This window comes from Falco rusticolus, chromosome 1 (genome assembly GCF_015220075.1).
Source record: "Falco rusticolus isolate bFalRus1 chromosome 1, bFalRus1.pri, whole genome shotgun sequence".
NCBI classification, from domain to species: Eukaryota; Metazoa; Chordata; class Aves; order Falconiformes; family Falconidae; genus Falco; species Falco rusticolus.
Genome location: NC_051187.1, coordinates 121,753,832 through 121,777,517, shown reverse-complemented (window position 1 = coordinate 121,777,517; position 23,686 = coordinate 121,753,832). Strand labels below are relative to the sequence as shown.

Here is a 23,686-nt window from a genome sequence, read left to right as displayed (position 1 = left end):
TTTGGCTAGAAAAATCCGTTTTGGCGTTGTGTTAATTCACAGGTAACAGCTAAAAGCTGCTGTGTATGACTTTACAGGTTTTCAAAAAATGATGGCTGTTCATTTTTTAAAATTTAAAAAAAATAATTGATTCAAGTAGTCCCACTTTTCACATTCCTAATTCATGTAACATCTCTTGCGTCATTGCTGTCCTCATCGACTGCCGCAGTTCTGTTTGTTTATTCTAAGCACTTGTTGGGTGTATGATGTAAACTAATTGATACTTTTCTGTTGGGAACTGCTAGAACATTGAGTGATATGGTCATAAATGGTTTTAATCATAGCCCAGACTCATACCTCACTGGAAAGCTAGCCGGGTACTGTTGCATTCAGTGTACGGTGTGGTTCTATAAACATTAAGAAATATCTCTGTAAGAAAATTGCCATGAAAATTTTCCATTTTCTATGAGCAGTTGACTGTACTGTAAGTAGCCCTTCGAGGAATTTTATGGGGTTTTAAGTTGCTTTTCTGTGAAATGAAGACAGAATAAATTGCGCTTGTTGTCACTAATTTGACAATAGCTACTTACTTTGTAATAAGCATTTTCTTTGATGAAAAATGGGATCAGAAAGTGAGAGGTTGAAAGTTCACTATCTTTCTCTGATAAGAATCATAAGCTTACGCTTTCTTTGGTTTTAGGTTTAGGTGGCTTCACTGTCAAGTGCTGATGGCTGTGAAAAATTACTTTTGTCTTTTTTGTTTGCAGTCAAACTGCAACTTCAAGCAGAAGAAAGAGGAGTGGTGTCAATCAAAGGTGTAAGTGCAAATCGCTTTCTGGCTATGAAGGAGGATGGCAGATTGCTGGCCTTGGTAAGCAGCGTTTTAAAAAATATTTATCTCTATGTGTATATCTGTATTGGTCAGTCCTCTCCTCATCCTGTATTGAGTAATCTCTCCTCCAGCAGGACTTACTCAACTTCTCTGTCTGTGATCTGTCAGGGAGAAATTAGCTCTGCACAACTGTTGTCAGTTTTGAACTATGAACTAGGAAGAGATGGGCATGTCTGCTCTTGCCTAGAAGCCACAAAATTTAACTGGAATGGCCTGTCTGAGAGAGAAAAATCACAGTGATCATGTGTAGAAGGAAATTGCAAGAGCAAATGAAAAATGAAATTTTTCCCTTACCCCCCCCCCCCCCCCAAGTAATTTTTTCTGCTTTCACTTAAGTTTATGTAAAGGATTGTAAAGACCATTTTGAAGTAGAAAGTAAAGCCAGTTTTTTAAAATGTTGACTTTTTGATAGGAATCTGTATATATTGTTTTCTCACTTTCCTCTTTGTAGAGAAGCAATGTTTTGTTGGTCATGTGTATTTCCAACCTAGAAAACTGGCAAGAAAAACATTTTAGAAAATGTGATGATAAAAAAAGAAGAGGCTTATAAATGTAAATTAAGCTAGTCTCTAAAGAGACTAGTTTTAAACTGTGCATTTTATTGATATCAGCTTAATTTTTAACCGTGTTTTAAAGCCAGGCTCTGAAAGTTAGTAAGGTCTCCTAGAGCTAGATGCTAAATTTTTCTTTAAGAGCTGCAGTTACATTAATTTTGCTTATGAGACATAGATGCTGTAAATCCCTTGTCCATATTAGTAACCTTCAGTGCAGACAAACGTCCAGCACGTGTGAAGCACCATTGCAGGGCATCCTACTAGAATTTCAGTTTGAAATAACCCCCGATGCTTTGCTATCTTGCACACAGCCCTCTTCAGCTTCTGTGCACGTCCCTACCCAGAAGAGGTGTTAGCAATAAAGCGCGTCCCTAATCCCAGCCGAACTGCAGCTAACGAAAGACCTGTGCCAGGGGCTGCAGAAACTACTTCAGATTCCCCTCGCTTCAGCCTCTGCCTGAGTGAAATTAGGCTGAACATGAACAAAACACTCCAGCAGTTTTACATGAGCAGGGACCCTCTGTGTGCTCCTCAGTACCGCACGTCCCTGGCTCCAGGAAACCCATTTTGTTTATGCCTGTAAATACAGTTAAAGAACCTGTTTCAAGTTACAGCATTATGTACTCGGGTATTGTGTGACAGCTCAGTTGAAGAAAATGTGAGGAGTAGTCCACTGTGCTATTCTTGAATTAAGGATAATTGGGAATTTCCTGTGGTGCTGGTGTGGTGGCGTTTGGCTTCCCGTTCAAATTGCCCTCCTTAGCCTGAGCGACAGTGAGTGGTGAAAATAGGGTGTTTAGCACCGTTTGTAAAATTAAAAACACCTGGGTGTATTTATATTCGGGGTTTCCAACCTACTGTTGCATGCTGGGTTTTGGATGTAGAGCTCTGTTCCCTTGCAGCCCTACGCAGCAGTTTTATCTGCTTGGCTCTTGTAAGGCGATGTGCTTGGAAAGTATCTGCCGTTGGCTTGGAATTGCTCTCTCAAAAGCTGGTACCGTTGGGTCACTTCATGCTTCTCACTCGAGCTTGTAAAACATTTGCTTTTGTTTTGCTTTGTTTCTAGACATGGGTATTACTTGAATCGTGTTTACTGCGAACCTACTTCCTACAGCTCTTAATTTTTGCTCTTCGTAGGTGAAGATTCTCTGCTCTTCTTAAAATTTTGTTCTTCAACTAGCCTAGTGAATACTTCTGCAATTTCATGATCATTTTCTGCAGCACAGGCAAATGTTTTTTTTCCGTGAGGATTTCTGTACTGTAACTCCAACAATTTATGGCCAGTTGTGCCTTTACTCTTTTTCTGCCTATAAACACATTTGTGAGACTGTTCCTAATTGCCAGCATTTCTCTTTCAGTTTGAGCAGTGTTGTGTTTCAGTGAGAGCTTTGAAAGAGCATAAGCTGGAAATCTTTGCGGTGAAGTGATCTCGTTAGTGCACACAAATTCCTATCTGCTGAAACCTTTGGCTATTTCTTTTAAAACATTAATTTCTAAACACCTATTTAGGTCCCTAATCCACTAGCCAGTCAAGTACCATGCTGTCCTTTTCAACATCTGTTTTATTTCTCCTTTTTTATTATTTCTCGGTGTCAAGGATCAATTTGTGTAGTGTCCTTGTTCTACAGTTACATCAACCTCTTCAAAAATACTTTCACAAATTATTACTCAGGCCTGGTTTTCATCTAGTTGGATGTTTTTCTAGTTACTTTGTTGACATGTAGGTCTGTGTTTTTGTTCTGAGGTGGGTTTTGCAAAATGATTTATTGAATAGACAGAATATCAGTGATTTGTGTGGTGGTGCAGTGGATTGCATTCTGGTCTGGAAAGCTGGATGATAACGTTTTTAATGTAGCAGTTTCATGCTCTCTGCTTACTCAGTTGTTGTGGGGGAGAGGTGGTACTTACTGGTTCAGTCGCTGGAGGAAATGGCTGGTTATTAATGCAGCTAGTCAAATCCTCCGCTTGGAACATGCTGTTTTAACTAAAAATATTTGGGCAGAAATTTATCTATTCTCTCAGATTTTTAACGGAGACATTGAAACGTGTCACTTCTGATATGGCTTATTTTGACTTTCCAGTTTCATTGAATGATAATAATGAAATCTTTTCACTTTATGGAATGAAATGTGTTTGATTATTTCATTTCATGAAGAAATTCCTCAAAATTTCCCATGATTGCACTTTTGACTACCTTTTCTATTTCACAAGAAATAATTTGTCATTTAAGGATACGACCTGTTCATTCCGTCTGTTGTTGTTCTGTGGTTTCGCTATGACCAGACAGGTTTTGCCAGACTTGGAAGGACTTGACTTGAAGGGAAATTCTTCTTTTTCGATGATATGGAATAGAATTGTGGTACAAGAATATTTGTGAGAGTATGTTCGATTCTTGGTAGTTAGAAAAGGCTAAACTAGATCACCACCTTTCTCAGGTCATACTCCACCTGCTGGGGGTTAACCTTCTGGTTTCAGTTTTGAGAATGAATGAACTCGAGGAATTTTAATTCCTAATCTGAGTCCAAAATGTCAAAACTAGCAGATTGGCATAATGTGATACTAAGACAGATGGAGTTTGCACTGAAAAATCAGTCGGTGGGTGGCGTTTGGCTGTGCAAATAAGGGAGGAAGAACTTTGTCGCGGGAAGCTGCTGCCTCTTTTGGTCAATTAATCTCTGCCCTGGGTGTGAATTACCTTGAGGGTTTTGTTGGTCGTTACAGTTTGGCTACTGTAAGCGGTGGCACACAGCAAACAACAGTACAAGCGTGGCTATGACGACATTGTTGAGTTCAAACTCCCACACTCAGCATTTTATTTAATCGCTCAGATTTCTGGGTGGATGTCTTGCTTGGCAGCAGGCAAGATAACTGACTGGTGGCAGGGCAGGCACCGAGTGGCACTTGCTCCCTGCCACCACCCCAGTGTTTTCCCTTCCTTTGTCATTTTTGTGAAGCAGCTGGAGAGTTCAGGTATTTCATGATGTGCTGTGAAAGCTTTCACTGCCAGGCCACCACTTCAAATGCAGCCTAGCCTGAAACGTATTTTACATTTTTTTTTTAAATGTAACCATGGATTTCCAGGGTTTTTCCAGGGGCTCAGGTTCATGACACGGTGGGTGGCATCCCAGTCCCGCTGGACAGCAGTCCAGCTTCCGAAATGTTGCCTTTGGCAGTTGTTAAGGAATACGTAGTTCATGAAGCCTGAACTGTCGTTTGTCACCTAAATGTTGGCTTTTATGTCAGAATATTTACGCTGGCAATGTACTGTAGGAAAGCACTGGTATCATGTACGCTTTGTGAAGAAATAAGGACCCGAGTGTCCAGAGTGAATTGCGTGGCACCTTTCAAAATACGTTTATGAGTGTTAGAAAAAACCAAACACTCAAACAAAACCCAAAAGCTCTTATCTTTTTATCTTTTTCTTTCATCACCCCTTTTTTGATTTTTTTTTTTTTTAATCATATAAATTGCCTCAAAATCTGTTTGAGGCGCTTAATCTATGTAACTTTTTAAACCTGAGAGATAGGAGGAAGGCTAAACAAAAGTGATGCATTTCTTTGAGTTGCAATTCTGTTTACTTCGGATTTACTGCAAAGGAGAGGAGGTCGTGTGAATTTGTCTTTCATCCGTACATGGGGTCTTGTGGTGGCCACTTCAATTCACCACAGGCGCACTGGAAGCCATTTCCTTCCTAGTGGAGGTTGTAAAGGCTCAGTTCCCGCTGGTGTCAGGCATCTGATCTACCTTCCCAGCTCCACAGCCGTCCCCGATGGGGATCTCCTGGGAAGCGTGCGTAGAGGAAGCAGGTGCTGCAGCATTTGAGGTCCCTGCTCTGTCCAGTACCTCCCCGGTGCCTGTGGCACCCGCTGTCTCGGTGCTCCCAGAAGAGCCGCTGCTTCGGGTAGGAGGCAAAGGCGAGCTGTGAGCTGCCAGCAATGGTCTCTTTGCCAGAATTTCCAGCTTGTGCAATTGTACTGAACTTGCCTAAACTTTGTTCTTAAATGCTTCTTCATACAGTTTCTGTGGCCTCTTAACGGCTGCCGTAATCCATTTCAGGCTTGAGATGATTAATACATCTGTTTTCACACTGCTAGAACGAAAGGCATTGAAACATGATTTAGCTTGAGAGAGATTATTTAAAATAGAAGCCATATGGAAATTGTTGATTTGATTTCTGCTAGTTGAACTGTAAAAATATTGGTGAGTTATAGAAATGAGAAATTGCATATGGATTTTCTCTTACAAGTTCTTTTCCTTAGAAACCAAAATTCATGTCTGAAAATGGTTGAAACAGAGAAAAAAACCTTCTACTTGAAGACATATGTTTGGGGACAGACCGCTTTATTCCAGACTGCCTTTGAATGACTTAATTGCTTGTAGCTACAGAAGCTTGGCACGTACGAGTCATGAGTTGTTCTTCTCTTGCATGTTTTCGTGCATACCGTATGAAGCCTAATTGTTCCAAGCTTACTTTATATATTCATGAATATTAACAGAAGATTGTAACAGAGTAGCCTGCTCATTTGGGGAATTGCTTCACAGGCCCTGTCTCCTCTCCAAGATTTTACATGCCTTTTTTTTAATGATCACCTATTCTTCTCCTCCGGTGTTCCCCAAAATTTTCTGGATAAATCTGAATTGATGGACTGACAGCGGGTGTGTATGAAAAGAAAGTGCCGCCCCCACTTCCCCTCCCCCCCCCAAATTCCTGTGATGTTCAACTTCTGCCATCTTTGTATTTGAGAAAATAATTTCACCTGCTGAAAGCGCCAGTTTTGCAGGCAGGTTCCCCTGTGGCTGCTACATGACCAGTGCTGTCCACTGACAGGGGTTCTGCTGGTGTGAATGTGCCTTGGGACGGATGCAGCTAATGCCGTAGTGATCCTCTTCCTATAGAACGACATCTTACTTGAAGCTGTTTGTATGTCCTCTGAAGTTTTTGATACAGAGGATCCATGTGGTAGATTTCAGAAAATAAATAAACTTTACTGTTTGGAGTTTTCTATGAACAGCTATAAATACTAGCTGTAGTTAAATTAGCTGGGTTCTAAGGCCCCCAGCCAGTAACAACCATCCAGGAAAATCTGTAGGTTCAAAGTCTTGCAGTAGGTAACACCTACCTGATGTGATCTCACCAGTAGGAATGGGATCATCTGAAAACGAAGGCTTTCTCTTCAGTGTGGTCACCTCGAGGGAGCAGTGGGAGCAGTGCTTTCTGCCGTGTGCAGAAGTACATCGCGCTGTATTTATTGACAGCAGGCTTATCTTTTGAGGGCTTTGTAGGCAGTTTAGTATCTTCTACCTGATGGTGATTGAATGCTGCATGTAAGAAAAGACATACGTAGTAATTCCTGGTGTTGTCTCCTGGGCTCCAAGCAGTCTCACCTTTTGTGGCCTTCTCAGCAAGATTGGCTCTTACCTGTTTATTAGTACATTTCAGTTAATTTCTTTTCCATCAACTTGTCCAAAAGTGCCTTCAATTCACCTAAGCTGGGGGAAACCAGAGTTTCCTACAGTAAGGAGCTCCATGGCTCACCTTTGACCCTTTGTGTGAACAAAACCCTAATTTTATTTGTAGTTGTGAAGGCACGTTAATTCCATGTAGTTGGAGCTGTTTTTGAAAACGTACTTCCAGAAGTAGAATAATTCTACAGATATACTTTCGAACACTAGCAGAGTATGCTTGATCTCTAGGTGGAATATACCTCTTTGCCAGGTCTGATCTTTTCTTAAAATAAATTTAAAATTTTTGAATTAAAAAAAATCTTGAACAGATTCAGGCTCGCACTGTTTCGGAGTGCTACAAACACAGACTTGACTTAGCTTTAGGAAAGTTAAACCTCAAAATTAGAAGAGAATAGACAAAGGCTGAAACTTTATGCCATACGATTTTTCTAATTGATAAAAAGGTTGGTTTGAGGAAGGCAAGGGAAATACTGTCTTGTCTTTTAACCTCCTACTTTGCTTTTGGTTAAATCACAACCTAGGATGAGATGGCAAAACCGCTGAGTTTGGAAGTCAGTCAGTGCCAAGGGATGGGGTTCCTTATTTAATTGTTTGAATTTCACATCAGAACAAAGAATTACATGGTGAAAACACATTAGAATCTGCTTGGGGTGTGTTACAGACAAGCAAGATAATAAAAACGCTTCTTACTGTGAAAATACTGTTAAAAAGATGTAAAAGAACTGTATCTTTTCTTCAAACATGAAACATTTGATGTGAATTTCTTAAACCCAAATGTACTGCTAACTTACATTCTTATTAAGTGAGGCCCATGAATCTGAAGAATTGATTTGTTATGGAATATCAATAATCCTTTTATTTTTCTCTTTTAGAAATGTGCAACAGAAGAATGTTTCTTTTTTGAGCGTTTGGAATCTAATAACTATAACACTTACCGATCCCGGAAATACTCCGATTGGTATGTAGCACTGAAAAGAACTGGACAGTACAAACCTGGACCAAAAACTGGACCTGGACAGAAAGCTATCCTTTTTCTTCCCATGTCTGCTAAAAGCTGATTTCCATGGCAGGTTCTGAGCACATACGCCACACTACACTAAAGACGCCGAGTTTCTTACTCCTCTCCTAAGTAGCAAAAATATAAGCAATTATTTGCTGATATTAACTACTTTTGCAGATACCAGATTAAAACATGAATGTTTCATACTGTCTTTATATTGCTCTTTAAACCTGTTGTGCCGGTGTGTGTGTAGGTAATATTACTTGCAATGTTGAGACCTTTTCAGGATCAATAACACTTCTGTTTTCTACTAGGTATCTATGTAGAGCTATTTTATTTACATTATGTTTGATTTACAGAGTAAAGGAAAACAAATCTGATGCACACTTACAGCAATATTTACCTTTAGAAATTATTTATATTTCTGTAGCTTATTAGGGAATAAATAATTACTTTATAATAATTACCTAAAGAGAACATGAACAACTTTAATATGGTCTATGTAACACTACAGTAGTAATTCTAAATTATTAACATAATGAAATGTGAAACATATTGCTATCATGTAATGTTTCTATAGGACTCGGGCAGCTCCCTGTGGTATAGTTTGTAGAACATGCCTGTGTAGATAGCTGGGAACTCTTTCATGGTTATGTCAATCTTATCAAACCCTTCTCGGTATCCGTAAAGTAAGAGTTTAGCTACGTTGCTGGTGATGGGAGTTGTGTGTTTTGTCCTCGCAAGCTCATCGAGGTCCATCCACTCACACCTCAGGCATTCCTGCTGGCAGAAGCTGATGCTGAAGGAGGAGGGCTGCAGGCGGCAGATGATGTACATATCCGACTTCCCAAAGGCTCCGGGGTGTTTGTGTTGCTGTCTTATGCTTAGGATGGACTTGAACTCTGACTTGATGCCAGTCTCTTCAAAAACCTCTCGAACTGCTGTGTCTCCTAGGTGAAAACAGCACTCCTTACAATACATCTGAGAACAGCTTAGCACTCTTTAAACCTTCTGATCATAGAAAATCTCAAACTCAAAGCGTTCTGTTCTGCTTTGTAAGCTTTTCAAAGTGTAAGCCTGTTTGCTTGAACATAAGCATAAGCTAATTTTCTGGTCCCCAAACAAAACTAATTGCTACATGCCTTTCTTGTGTATGCCCTTACGAAATGATGAAAGTAAGAAACTTCCAATAATACTGTACCGGGTGTGGTTTTGAAATGGATGTTCTGGCGGTTGCTGGCTCCACTGATCTCTTAATCCAAGGTAGCACTGCACGCTCTTTTCAGTCCTTTGAAATCGTCTCTTTCCTGGCCTCTGTCTAGTTTCAGATTCAGACCCTGTGCAGCTAAACACCTGTGCGTGTGTCAGATCACTTGATCAAATCCATTTTATCACACTTTGCCACAAGGTGTAACAAAATGGGTACAACTGTTGTTTGAAGAAAGTGAAAGCTGGCGCTAAGTCCTTTTCAAGATGCATCTTAAATGTCTAATGATATTTCACATATGCCATAATACCAGTATAGCACATAGCCCTTTCTTGCAGAAGACATGCTGCATCTGTGCCGCACGTGTACATTTTATGTATGTCAACCGAAGTGATGTAGGGGTTAACATTCCTCAAAGCAAAAAAGCAGCCGTTAACTACAAGGGTCTAGAGGGTCTGTGTACTGCATTTACAGCCAGAGAATTACCCATCTATCCATTATTCTTCAAAACAGAAGATTTTTCTCTTGAATAATAACTTAAATTGAAGAGCCCAAATGAGATTTTTGATACTCCACTTATTTCCCCAAAGTCTGCAGTTTCATTGTAGTCAAGTCAAATCCTGTTTGCCTGGGGTAGCTACTGGTACGTAAAATACTAGCTTTTTCCAAATCTGTGTAAACTCATAGTTGTGTCTTGTGGTAAACGCATAGAGCTGTTTTGCAATGTTACCTGCTTCTGTTAGTTCATTTTCAGTAAGAAATGAGTGTATTGGCTTACTTCCAAAAGCAAAATACGTTTTAAAAAAACTTGCAGAGATTTGCATTCTTAGGGAAGCTTGCATCTTGACACGTCAGAGGTGAAAAAACCCAGACGTTTTAGGGGTAGTTCCAAGTATTGTAAATAATTTGGACACACAATGGCTAGCAACATATAAACAAAATGATTTATCCAGCAGAGGCCAAACAGCTGTGTTAATGGCCCTGATTCTGCCTCAGCTCAACTTCCATCCTGCAATGGGATTAGCTGTGTAGTGGGTTTGGAGACCCATTAATACGTGGTGCCTGCAGAACATTTATGTTTGTGAGTTTATTACAGTATTAATTAGTTAAAAGGCTACTGCATATGGGGAGAGATACTCCTTTACCATTACTGACCCTCGGAGAGATTGCATTTATTTCCCAGGAAGGCCTCTGTGGTCCTCTGATTTAAAATAGTGGTTGTGAAGCAAACTCCCTGTGGCAAGTGGTTGTAGTAATAGGCAAGGGGCCGTGTTACACAAAAGTGGTCAAAGAAGGTAAACTGAGATCACGAGGAATGCTGAGGCAGGCTATGTTTAAGGAAAGGGAAATAATTAAGGATTTAATTTAAGCTTTGAACTTTGCTTTTAGATGAAGTGCCTTTTTCTGTTTCCCCTTTATTTAAATGTGTGTTTATGTATAAATACATATAAACATATAATGACCGTTAAACTAGAAGAAACACTAGGGCTTGAGTTTCAGAAATATTCAAATACAAAAAAGTGTGCACTTTGCTTAATCTGCATTATGAAACTTCAAATTACTTGTGTGAGTCAGTTTGTACTCATTAAAGTAGGCAGCCGTATATTCTGTCACGTCATATAATCACAGGATCTTCAAGCATTGTAATTGTGACTTGTAATTTTAATTTGAAATTTAGTCTCTTGAATGACTGTGAGTTTATAAGGTTTGATGTAAGGATTAGGAAAGGAAAATTAAGCTTTATTATATGTTATGCTTCACTAATTTATATCTTCTTGTAATATTATGATGTGATGCAGAGAATTGTAACTTTTATTATTATATAGTTTAGTAGTAGCGGGAGGGGAGCTGTAAGAGATTTGTTTCCTCCCAGGTGTTCCTCAGTACCTACATCCAAGTTCCAGCCATAATCTCACCTGTTGCTTAAGGGATGGCCACTGGCTTACTAAGAGTGTTCCTCTGGGGAACTGTTGCCAGTGCTGCTGATTCTTTTTCCTCAGTACAAAAATCCCTCTGGTATCCCCTGGCCTACAGCTGCTCTCTGTCACAAGAAGTGAAACGGAGCCTGGCTAGACAACAGACATGGCATTTAGGATTCTTCTGAAAACATGAATCCATTTCACTATGTTAAATAGATTCACACTGTCAGGCAAGTAATTTTGACTTCTGTCACCCCGTCTGACAAAAAGACTTAAAGCGTGAGTCATGAGTTATGAAAAATACACCTTGGCCACATCCTGCAAAGCAGAAACTTTCTCCACATATTGAAATAATGAACTGGAGTACAAGACCTCCCCACACATTGTTGTAGGAAGTCTGCTAAAACAGTAGATATTTCTAAGGTATGAATTGGTCAGTAAACCTGGGCTTGATGCCCAATTTGCCAGAGCTGTTGTATTGTTCCGAGTGACAGTTTTGAGTTCTGCGTTTTTGAGTTATTGGAACAATATACTCAGATTTGAATACCGATGTGGGGCTAAATTAATGTGAGCAAATGTAACTTTTGAAATTAAGGCCTATATTTTAAAAATAATACCTAATGATACCTAATAATTACCCAGTTTATGGATCATACAATTTTAAGGGTTGTGGTACAAGGGGAAAAAGCCTAATTTTCTGTCTCTTCATAAACACCCTTGTTCATCCAGCTCTGAACCTAACTGCAGAAGTGTTCATCATCACCTGTGCTATGCTGGGTGGAAACAATAGGTTTCCTCAAAGCAGCATGGCTTTTTAAAACAAGTACCTTGGGTCTCTAGTTCAAAGTAGGTGCCCATAAGACTGAGGCACTGCCCTTCACGCTGGTCCTGTGTCAACGAGCTCTTAGTCTAAACAAATCAAATGAATAAGGGTAGAAGGAAGCATTTAGTTCTGTTTTAGATATAAAAATGGAGAGTTGGAAACTTTTGCTCAGTCCATCATTGAGCTCACTGCCTTGGATTCCATTGTGAGCTGAGAGCTCACTTGCAGTTTTATTTGGGTTATATACCAATTACCTTAATCCCCTGCACTTCTGGCTCATGTTACAGCATATCCAACAATTGTACAAAAAATAAGCTGGCGTCAAGCACTCACTTCAGAGAAATTGTGGAAAAGGGTAAATGTTACAAATAAAAAACTTCTATGCCCTGAACATAGTGTTACCCCATTACCATTAAGGTCATAGGATCACATCACTTCATCTATTCACCATTAATTCGAAGAAGCGATTAGTCATAGGAGTGCTGTGGGTCACAATGTATTTCAGTGCTGTTAATGTCTTTATAATTCTGTTGACGTCTGACCCGTTATCCTAGGACTTACCAATGTCTTCGCCTGGATTAGATAGACCTCCTGGAAATTTCCATGCATTGATAGTCTGTATTGGAGGAAAAAAATATTAATGAAGTATGCAGCCTGTGCTGTACTTTTTAATATGAAGGAGACAATTAACATGTGACTTTTTTTTTTTTTTTTGCGTTGTAGTGTTGCAATTACTTTTACAAACATCAGTAAGGTTTTAAGTAGGAACTGCTTTGTTCTTGCTAATGTGATGATCAGAGGTATCTACAGTCTGTATGAAATATCAGAACAAACATCTACTGATTGAAAACAAACTGTCTATCAGTCATTGGACAATGTTGCTGCTAGATAATTAGAGTAGTTGAACATTTAAAAAAGCTGCTATTGACAATATAACCTTATATTTAATCACTAATGTATTTCACTTCCATGGTTTTGGCTTTTAAAAAATGTCTATATATTTAATCTTACAAACCCGCATTATCATTGTAGTACTGTTCAATACTGCACTGGCTTTACGATGACCTTGTGTGTCTGTAATAACCATTTAGTGTAACTTGTCATTTGTTTTCATGGAATACAAAACCTGAGGCTTTGTGTGTGATTTATATATAGAAGTGTTTATTGAATTGCAATAAAGTTCAGTACTAAAAAGAGAATGTGAGGTGCAGACTTGGTGCTGTTACTGATATTGGTAAAGGAGTTCCTACATACCTTGCAAATGCACAAGGATTGTAGGCTTTACTGTTACGTCTATGTGTAACTATTTTTATTTCTTCCAGTATTGAAAGTTTATGTACGGAGAAGCTAACCTTCAACTAGAAATTAATGCAGTAAAAAGGTACATTGTCAGGAAAAAAAAGGTAGCTTTTCTTGTACATCCAGCAGAGAGGGAAGTTGTGTGCTTTCCAGTGATTGGAAACCCCACTGACTAGTTGGAAATGTGTTGGGGTTTTTTTTTTCTGGGCAGTCTTAAAGGGCTTGGATCAGAGTTTAAAGTAATAGATTAAAAATAGCACAGATGGAAAATACATACATTTGTTTATTGGCTTTCAGATTTGCTTTCAGTTCCTGGAAATCTCTGTGTGCTGTGGAATTGTCCTTTCATGATTAAACCCAAACTGCTCTTAAAATTCCACTAGCTGCTTAAATATTTTTGTTTACGCTTTTGTATTAAAAGTCACCATTCTGGGGAAATTGTTCATTTTGTGGGGAAGGGGAAGGGAAGAGGAGTGGTGAAACTGACGGTGGGAAACAACTCTCTGAGCTGATTTGCTTGCACTAGAGATATTTTATGTGCTTACTGCACAAGAAATGTATATTTAATTTTATCTAGCCAATAAAAGAGAGGTATAAAGAGGTGAGTTGGAAACAATCGCTTTTTTCTTTCTCATTCCTCACTCACTGCGCTGTCAGCTTTGTTCTGGAAAAGTAAGTTGAAATAGTTGACCTGGAATATACCCGTCCCACTTCTCAGAACGAGCTGGAGGGAAGAGTGGTGCCAGGCTGGTCCTCTTCCTTTTTGGGGCCAGAGGCTAAGGAGGTAACACCCGGTGAGTATGCAGTTGGACCTAGAACCTGAATTAGAGCATCTGATGTGTCATTGTAAAACTGGATAGAGCTGTCTGCCCTTAAAATGGTGGTGGGTGAGCTTTAACAAAACCACAGTGTGAGGAAGTTAAACCTTAAGCCTCCTGGGCTTAGGAAACTACTATTTCCTTCTGAATATGCAGAACATGCAATTGCCATTTTTAGTCTGAGAACTGTTTAAGATACTAAAAGGTAAGCATGCAGCTTTATAATTTTTGTGCACATGAAAGGAAAAATAAATGTAGCATTTTTGCAGTTTACAATTTGCTGTTCTGTTCCTGGAGACTCTCTAGAACTGGAACCACTTGGGGAGCTTACAGCCTACCTGCTGGATTTATGCTTTAATTGGTAATTAACTGAATGTAAGCCTGAGGGTCCTGCTATAGAGAAGTCGTGGAAATTTTACTTTATGGAAAGTAAAATTATAAGATCAGTAGTTTACAGGAAACAAGAAAAGGGTGTTTCTCTTCCTCTGGACTCTTGTGTTAAATTCAACATGTTATATGATTGAACCTGCCAATGAAGACATCCTTTCATTGCAGTTCATTAGCTGTGTTGTAGTTGCCAGTGAACTGACGTTTTGGGTCCTGAGAAGGAATGTCTTAGTAACTGTTTCAGGAAAGACAGAAAAATGCACCAAGGGAGATGTTGATCTAGTTTTTACTATATAAAATGAAAATTATGCATCCAAGTATATTTCAGTCTATGTATGTAAGATTTGATTGTTTCCACGTTAAAATTGCAGTTAATCTCACTGTATCAGAGACACTTTCCTGTAATTTAATCTCACTGTATCAGAGACACTTTCCTGTAATTTACAAATGAAAGCATAATGGAATCTAAGTATACTTTAAATGGAGTAGCACAGCCAACTACTGAGCTATTGAGCTTTCTGCGCTTGCTGTATTAAAACGTAGGTTAGCCTGATAGAGGCTAACACAGAGGCTAAGCCATTACCAGTGATGGATGCTTGGTTACCTCAAGCCACATCACACCACCCACCACCACCGCACTAATACTCTCTGGTTTGGCATTTTCAGTAGTGAGGTCAAGCACTTCCGTTTGTGAGAAATTAATGATCTTTACACCTGCTGTACTAAGGTGGTCTCCAGGTCATGGCCAACCATGTTACTGCTTATTTAAAGCCACAGATATGCCTGGAATTTTCAAACCAAACAAATTCAGAATCCTTCTCCCAAAATCTGCTTTGAGACAGAGGTCTGCATGGATCCAAATACAAGATCAGGGACTCTTCCGTCAGTTACAGGAGGAAACAGAAAGCTCAAAGCAGAAAGAATACTTAATTCTGCTGATTCAATCATCAGTTATAATTACCAACAAAGCTGTTGATTTTCAAAGTCTTATTTCAATCTGTTGATAGACATATTCCAAGACACTTGTAAAAGGAAGTAACTTTTAACTTGTCGCAGTTTTAGACTATGAAAATACCTTTGTTTTATACTAGAGTAAGCTTACCTAAATGAACTTCTCTATTTTATAATTCTGTAACAAACTTACCCTATTTCTGTCTTGTACAACCAACACCTTTCCAGTGCTTTCATCTAGAACAGCACCTAGTAGACGGATAATATTGAAAAAGATGAAGTGTTAAGAGAACTATGTTCAGTCTTAACAACCATAATTTAACATGCTTTGATAAAGCAGAACAAACCCCTAATGACACTCAGTTTACAGTTAGTAAGATTTGTATGGATGAATTGCAGAAAGTGGTTTGTTGGTGGAAACCTGATACACAATAAAATATGAAAAGTGGTTAAGTATCCTGTATAAAAATTCAAAGCTAGCAGTATCAAGATAAATACTTTCCACATTTAAAGTTCCAGATTAGGCAAGAAATGTAAAGAATAATTCACTTGTGTTAATATTATCAGAACTAAAGAATGCAAGATCAAGACATCATCCACATAATCTAGCAAGGCTGCTTGCTTCAGCAGAGACGTGCGTGTAAGCTTGCTCAAATAACAGAAGTTTTTCCAGTGGCTCTGGCTGAATAGCCACAATGGGTAAGAACTTTTCTTCAGTGAAACTGACAAAACTGCCTGCTGTAGTGAAGATGTGAGCATTTTCTGGTTAATAACACACAAAGCATAGTACTAGTGGGCTGACTGTACTGATCATGTTCAACTGGCTGGCTGACTATGAAGTCACACTGTAGTACCCAGCTAAGTGCTCATGACAGGTACTGCACAGTAGACTGAGTCAAATTGTTAATCAAACAGCATTGCTTCCAAAAAGTGACACTTTTACTTGATTAAAAAAAAATAAATCAGGACATATGACTGAAAAGTTCAGCTTTTTCGTGTGTCCATGACTTTCTCCCATAGATTACATGTTTTCCTACTTTATAAAATCCAAGTGCTTTCATGTTTCATCATCATGTCACGCTCACTAGTCATATTTAAAAAATGTCTTCCCTTTAAAACAAGGATTTTTCTCAGATTTTAAAGTGCACTGTGGTGAGCAGAATGAGTACTGTGGTGTAGCTTACCAGGCTCTTTTCCACATCTGTCATGCATGGGTTTCAAATTAGTAGTTAATGATTAAAAAAGTGATGTCATTTTACAGCAGGAGGAAGAGTATATGGACAGAATTGTGATGATAAATGCATTTAAAATGCTACAGGGAAGTATTTCCACAGAAGGGAATTATTAAGGAATGAGTGTCCAGCTCAAAATATCCTCTGTATTTTAATAATACATGGCAGACTTATGTGTAGGAGGAATATTTAAAAGATGAAATACCAATCTTCCTTCAAGATATGTCAAAGGACGTGCTTTAAGAGGGTAGTCACATATCTGCCTGCCTGTGGCTTGTGACTTTATGATTTCATTCCTCCTGTAAATATTTAGTAGTGTCCATGTTCAAGTACTGTACTGATTAAAAGAGGGAACAAAATAAAAACAGGGGCAACTTTGATGCATGCTGTGATTACAGGGCTTATTTTCTACAAAAGCCATTCTTCGGCCAAGTGGTTTGCTGAGAGCAAGGACGACTGCTTAAGACAGGAAACTGCAGTTTGAATCAAACAGCAAGAACATTTTTGTCTCTCCTCTGTTCCACAGAAATCGATGCCTGTGAATGTAATTTTTGGCAGTGAAATTCTCTGTGAGATGTCCAGAATCTCTACTAGATGATACCCAAGTCCAAAACAAGAAGAAAGGAAAAACACTAACGGGATTTGCTGTCTGGTCTCATTTTCTCAAGTGTAACTCAGAAGTCCCTCTGCTGAACCTCACTTGGTTGCAAAGGTTGGCTGCGGGTGCTGAACTGTGGTTTTAAAAACTCTCCCTCTTGCTACAAATGTGGTGGTACCTGGAGCTTTAAATCATCCCATGCCGGGATGACTTGCTGGAAAGGTTTACACTTGTAACCTAATAAAGTAATCACTATTTTAACACTGCTTTATTTTGAATGTTCTCTTTTGGGAAATAGGTAAGAAAAATATTTTTTAAAAAATTCCCTTTGACAACGCAAGACAACAAGTTATGGAGAGGAAAAAACATCTTCTACCGGTTTCATTTATGACTGATGTAAACATGTGAAAAGATGTTCAGCATTGAAAAGCACTTGTCATTCATGTAATGAGTGCACACGACTGCTTGCATTGTAAAGATCCGCAGACAGGAACAGGTATTACTTTGTAACAAACACTTTGGAAACTGCTTTTAAATCACTTTTGATTGCTTGGACCATGTAACCGTCTTCCTGTGAGTCTGACATTTATGCAGCTGCTCATTTTACACATTTTCCTTAAGTAACAGGACTGGCCAAGGCCGATGATTGTGTGTGGAGACCCTTCTCTCTTTCCAACTCGACTTTTGTTTCAACTAGATTAAGGTAGGTGAGGCAGAAAAGAATTACTTCTACTTTTCTTCCTCTCCTTTTACTTTCTTTCCTCAACTTGTCTTCCTCTTGCCATTGTTATGTGGCATATTTACAAACACGTCACTTTCTGGATCACAGACCTCTTCCTCTGAGGAGGCAGAGAATTTTGGAAATGCTTTTCAAAAACATCTTAATCATTACATACACCATTAGCTTTTTTGTACCTTAACATATTTGGAACATCCTGCCGCCTACAAACGGATGCAGCTAAGTGAGTTGGAAGACACATCACATGTTCCACTATTTCTAAACAATAATGGCCAAGCCCAATGAGTAACATTTGCTACTCTCTGCTTGGCGATTCTGATCTAGTCTGGCAAAGTATGACCTGACCTTGCTTATTCACACCTTTGTCATCACTTGGCTGGATGATGCTACGGCACTAGCACTGGCTGTGCAGCCTTTGCTGTGTGAGAAACTCCAGACAGGATGAAAACCAGCTGCCGGTCTACTTGGCAATGCAGGCTTGCTACCTACTATCCACTTGCTGTGCTGGCTTCCCGCAGGCCAGCAGATCACTTGCAACATCTCTGCTTTTCTTTTTCGGGATGCTCAAGGGACTAAGTTCTGTATTTAACTGACTGGCTACAGCTTTGACATGAAGGCTCGGCAGCAGTGAAAATGCCTAGGGTTTGGCACATACACGCAATAGAAATGCACATATTTAAATAATTTAATATTTCACTAAAATTAATTTGAAATAGACGGAAGCCCTTTCACTAGCCAGGCTGTTGCTGCTGAAGTAGAAAGACAATGGAATAACATATGCCAGGTAGTATCCACAATGCTTAGTGTATTCTTGGGATGTGTTGCAGATCCGCTGAGAATGAGTGGAATGAGGAGGGGAAAAACCCCAAACGCTGCAGTCATCATTTCACACACAGAAATCTGTTTGTTCACCTGCCCAAATGTCTTCCTTAAGTCTTTACCTCTTTTAAAGAAACCCCCAATAATGAATAAAAATATATTTTTGAAACGTGGTTTGAAAAGCGATAGCAAAGAATACATACATTGTATGTTGTGCAATTTTAAAATCTGTGCAGTAGATTATGAAATCCATATACCTGCATTTATGATACTTTTTTCTTTCCTCACAGTTTTTTCCTACTAGCAGAGTGCAAATTGTTTCAAAGTACAAAAGCAAATTATGCACTGAAAGTGCTTCTCAGAGTTCCAATTTTTCTTATATTAAGTCCTTCCTGATGACCATCGGGGTCACGACACATCTATCACATGATTTTCTTTTAAATAGCACTTTCAGCTATGCAAAACCTACTTCAGAAAATTCCCCTTTCAGTTAGTCATATTTCCCCAAACATGCAAGTTATAAATGTAAGGAGCAACACGGTGCTTTTGCTGGGAGAATGCATTGCCTTACTCGAGTTTAATACCACATATTTTAATGGTGAGGTTTTCATACCTCAGGAAAACATGCTCTGACATGTCGATTGAAAAAATCCAAGTTTGTCTTCAGTTTATACCCTGCCCTCTGCTGGCTTTGTAACGCAGAACTCCCAGTACTGACAGTAGTAGCCCTGTTTGGTAATCAGAGGCGGTTTCTCCAAAACTTACTTTCACCTGACCTGCTGCTGCAGAGAATAATGCAGCTTTTCAGAGTCCTTCCTAACTAGATATTTCAAATGGCTATTTACGGGTCTTAACACCACTTGGTGAAGAATTAATGTCCAATACAGCCCCTGCAGACCAAGGACAAACGAGTCAAGCTTTTAACGGCAGGTATTTGCTGTCCCTCTGCTGTAACTGCGGAGTGTTCCACAGTCTTTACCAGGATGCTAGGGGTCCAAACCAGCCTCCAGATTACAGGAGATGACTGAGTGATGAGACAGCTAATTGCCAATCTGTGGAAGACTGCTGCGAGAGGGGACAAAACCATTCAAATTTAGTGCCACTGAGCTCAAGTTGACTGTATTTTTCTCCCATCAGTTCCTTGTGCTGCACTGTATGAAAAAAAAAAAGGGGAACTGTCGTACCAAGTTCCTTGGGAATTTCCTCAGTTTTTATAGCAACTCCTTTCCAACCATGGTTGTGTGACGTCTAGATGGGTAAGAGTATGGTGTCTGTTTGTAAAGAGATGCCCGTCTGTTTGTAAAATGTACTTGTTTGGGTTATGGATTTCTAGGCACAGCTTAGAGGAGCTTTTAGACTCTTGTAATTTAGGCCAACAGTTGCGCTAGCTCCTGAACAATCCCTGTTGGGTCAAGTTTGCCCTATTTACAGACCTTAACTTGAGCATAGCTTAGGCAGATGCATATAATAAGCACCTACAGTAAGGAGAGGAAGCAGAGAAGTGATTTTTTTTTTCCCCTAAGAAGACTGTAGTTACTTCTTCACTTTTAAAAAAACTGGTTGAACCTTGAAATCCTACCTCTCTTCTCACCTGCAAGGTGAAAGCTGAAAGCCAACAAGTTTCTCAAAATAGCATTTAAAAACTGTGAGTTAAAATTTTAAAGCTTCAGGACATTTTCTTCTCCCTGAGCTGTTGAAAATTTTCTCAAAGTGGAATTGTTTTGAGAAACCTCTTTCTGGGCCTGTTTTTAGCTACAGGCACAGTCACGAATGACATGCTTCGCTTTGTAAAGTTACCGGAATGGTACGTGGCTGGCATCCACGTGCTGGCTGTGCAGAGGCTGATTTCCTACTGAACCTAGTTCTAAGGGCTCGTTCAAAAGGCTTTTCATGGGTGCGACCACTTTTGTAACTAACCTGCGACTCCCAGCTGGTGGGTGGCAAACCCTGGCAGCCTGCTGGGCCCTTCTCCCAGCCACAGCGTCAGGGTGGACGAGCCTTGCTCAGCATGGTGGAAGGCAAAGCCTTGCGAAGCGGCGGCCGCCACAAATCTGCTCTGGAAGATGGGGACGTGCAACCAGACGGCGACACGGCCTTCCTCCTGCCACCGGGCCACCGCGCCTGTGAGAGAGCAAGGTAAGGAGGGTAAGAGAGAGCAAGGCCACTGCCACTGCTCAGAGACCCCCCTTGCCCTTGCTCTTTCTCGTTTTAAACCTTATCCCTGCACAACAGCTGGGGTTTACATGTGAAAATCTGTATTTTCACCTCATTTACCACAGAGCCCAACGAGAAACACATCAGTGGTGACACGATGCGTGCAGGCACTGCCAGCTCAGCCCTGTCCCTGTGTTAGTGCATAAAACGCTGGCTTTTATGGCAGCATTACCATAAGGCACAGGGAAATGGACCTCTGCTCGCTTCCAACACCTCTGCCAGCGCCCTCCACCGCACGGCTTCGTGGTGTGCGGAGGCGGCCATCGCTCGCCCGCCCGGCGCTGCCAGGCGGCTGAGGGGAGACCCGCCGCCCCCCCCCCCCGCCCCGCCCCGCTGCCCTAGGGGCCCGGCCCGGCACTTGCCCCGCAGCCACCGCCCGAAGGCGGCCGGCTCCAGGCGGAGGGGACGGCGCAGCTCGGCCAGGTCCACGCTCACCCCCCCGAACCTGTCCGGCCGCGCCCGCAGCCCCGCCAGGGCGCCCCAGCCCCGCGCCCGCCGTAGCGCCGGCCACAGCCTCGCCATCGCGCTGCGCAGGGCGGGAAGTGGCCGCCCCCGGGGCGGTGCCGGCCTCTGCTCCCGGAACCGCTCGGCGGCAGCCGGCGCGGCAGCATGTCGGCCTCCTCCAGAAGGAAGAGCAAGGGGCGGCCGGTCCCGGGCGCCGGTGGCTCCCCACGGGCTGCCCCTCCCGGCGCTGCCGAGGGCGGGCCGCTGGCGCTGGGCGTCGCCGACGCCGTAGAGGCAGGTACGGGGGTGTGGGCCGGCGGGGACGGGCTGGCGCCTGCCGCGGCCCGGCGGGCTGAGGGCGGCTCGTTTAAAAATGGGTCCCTGCAACACCGGGCTCCCGCTTCACGCCGTCCTTCCGCGCTCCGCGGCCGCCAGAGCGGGCCCGAGGGGCTGCCCCATCCCTCACGGAGACGGGGATCCGGGGTGGGGGTGGCGTGGCGTGTCTCTCAGGCGAGGTCGGCTGAGCCCCCGTGAAATTCGCGTTTTGTTGCGGTGCCGCGGAGTGATGACCGCCGCAGAAGGGTCCTGCTGGTAGCTGGGACGGGGTTACAGATCCAGCAAGCAGCAGCCGGCGCCCAGGGGTGTTGTAACCGCTGTCCCGCTACAGCGCGGTTTCCCGCCAGAGGGTCCCTGCGCCTCCCTCACGGCTGGGCGCTGCCTCCCCTGAGGGCTTGGAAGGGCTTTGTTGTTTGTACGGGTTGGGGAATGCTGAATTCATCTGATAGGTAGCAAAACCCGATGTATTTTCTCTCCTGAAAATGTTAGGAGATGACAAAGTTCCAAAAATGTTACAAAGACTCCTCGCCCAGCTGTCGCTGAGTAGCATGAAGTCTGCAAACATATGCATAGGTCGCCCGGTCTTGCTCACCTCTGCTGATGGGCGACAGGAGGTGAGACTTTCTTGTTCCTACAAGGGCTTTTCTTCTGCTTTCAGTGTGTTCCTGTTGCATTAAATGGGGACCAAAATAGAGCACGCATTGAGAAAGATAGCGAATATGTTTTTTCCGTGTTTTACGCACTGTAGGTACATCTTTATTCTCAGTAGTGGAAAAAAACCATGCTGCTGATGTTTTCTTTTGCCTCCAAGAAATTTATAAGTCCTGTGTGAATATATATATTATATATGGTATATTATAAATGCACGCATATCTTCTACTTGCAAAGAGTGTAGCCCTTTACTCTTCATTGATTTGTAGCATTTCCTAGTCAGCACAGTGTGTGCATCGTGTCATCTGCAGAATGTGTTGTGTCCTGGTGGAATTTTTTTATCTCCTTTGTAGGCAAAATATAACCTCTTCCTTCTTGAAAAGTGTCTTATAATATCTTAAAAACTCAGTGCTACTTGCGTCTTACTCTGTGGCACTAGGTTTTAACCTAATCCTTCTTCCTCCTCAGCTCATGTTTTTCAGAATAAAACATTGCTTACCTTAACTGGAGTACTGGAAATGATGGGGGAGAATCTCAACTGACAGTTGTTTGCTTTGAAACTCTTCCTAGGTTTGTACTGCGTGGCCCACTGCAGGCTTTCCAGGTGGGAAAGTTGGGCTGAGTGAAACCACGCAGAAGAACTTGAAAGTAAATCCAGGTGATGCTGTCACTGCGCAGCCTGTGACTGGTGCAGTCATCCAGGCAGAGGAAGTCGATGTAAAGTTGAGGTATGGAACTTGCTGTAATGTAGTGCCGTGCTGTGAGGTATCTGCTTTGCACTGCAGACTCTTACCTCTTGGAAGATGCTATTTTTCTCTCTTGCTTTGATGGAATTAGTACCCACACGAAGTCAAATGTTTAGTAACTGTTGGCTAACTGCTGCTAACTGGTGCCTCCTCTGTGGGCAGTGGATTGGCTCAGCTGTTGCACAAAATCTCAACTAAGGAGTGGTGCTGTTGTGGAGAATATAATTAGACTAAGCTCATTAGTTTATTTATTTATTAGTTTATTAGTTTAGATTCTTCGTTTTATGCTAAATTGATGAAAAGTAATGATAGCTCAGTACCTCCTGAAGCAGAGGTCAAGCTACCCGCATTGCATTTGCATTAAGCAAGGGTATATAACTGCACGATCGAGGCAGATTGTTTAAAATGTTAAGTGTCTTGTAAAGGATGAGGACAGGCTCAGCGTGTACAGTTCATGTCAAGTTGGAAGGAGCCCATGTTGCTGCTGCTGTCATTAGGAAGTATAACGCAAACTGCCATCTGAAAAGCTCTTGTTGAAAAAAGTCCTGTTGCGGTTAAGAGAACTACTGGCTGACAAGTTGCGGGGAGTGAAGTGATTTATTTTTTTTTAAC

The 23,686-nt window shown here is 41.4% G+C and overlaps 3 protein-coding genes across 4 annotated transcripts in view; 2 read left to right on the top strand and 1 right to left on the bottom strand.

Moving 5' to 3' along the window:
- Positions 1–8,101, top strand: part of FGF2 (fibroblast growth factor 2) — a 29,591-nt gene extending 21,490 nt beyond the window's left edge. Inside the window, exons 2-3 of the mRNA XM_037398392.1 lie at positions 747–850; positions 7,764–8,101. Coding sequence (XP_037254289.1) covers positions 747–850; positions 7,764–7,949 — 290 coding nt within the window. The 3' untranslated portion in view covers positions 7,950–8,101. The remainder of the gene's footprint in view (positions 1–746; positions 851–7,763) is intronic.
- A 109-nt stretch (positions 8,102–8,210) lies between these two features.
- On the bottom strand, positions 8,211–21,480 carry NUDT6 (nudix hydrolase 6). The gene is made up of 5 exons (XM_037398381.1): positions 21,260–21,480; positions 20,601–20,804; positions 15,489–15,544; positions 12,402–12,456; positions 8,211–8,841 (listed from the first exon to the last, which is right to left on the bottom strand). Exons 1-5 carry the CDS (start codon positions 21,417–21,419, stop codon positions 8,453–8,455), a joined length of 864 nt encoding a protein of 287 aa, XP_037254278.1. The 5' UTR covers positions 21,420–21,480; the 3' UTR covers positions 8,211–8,452.
- Positions 21,480–23,686, top strand: part of SPATA5 (spermatogenesis associated 5) — a 164,120-nt gene continuing 161,913 nt past the window's right edge. For both annotated transcript variants that reach the window (XM_037398372.1, XM_037398363.1), the window contains exons 1-3: positions 21,480–21,639; positions 22,167–22,291; positions 22,899–23,056. In XM_037398372.1, coding sequence (XP_037254269.1) covers positions 21,507–21,639; positions 22,167–22,291; positions 22,899–23,056 — 416 coding nt within the window. In that variant the 5' untranslated portion in view covers positions 21,480–21,506. The remainder of the gene's footprint in view (positions 21,640–22,166; positions 22,292–22,898; positions 23,057–23,686) is intronic.

Coding starts and splice junctions, on each gene's coding strand:
- NUDT6 (XM_037398381.1), bottom strand. CDS start 21,419: ATGGCGAGGCTGTGGCCGGCGCTACGGCGGGCGCGGGGCTGGGGCGCC. Junction 20,805..21,259: donor CTTCGGGCGGTGGCTGCGGG/GCAAGTGCCGGG, acceptor GCTCTCTCACAG/GCGCGGTGGCCCGGTGGCAG. Junction 12,457..15,488: donor TTGTACAAGACAGAAATAGG/GTAAGTTTGTTA, acceptor CCTCCAATACAG/ACTATCAATGCATGGAAATT.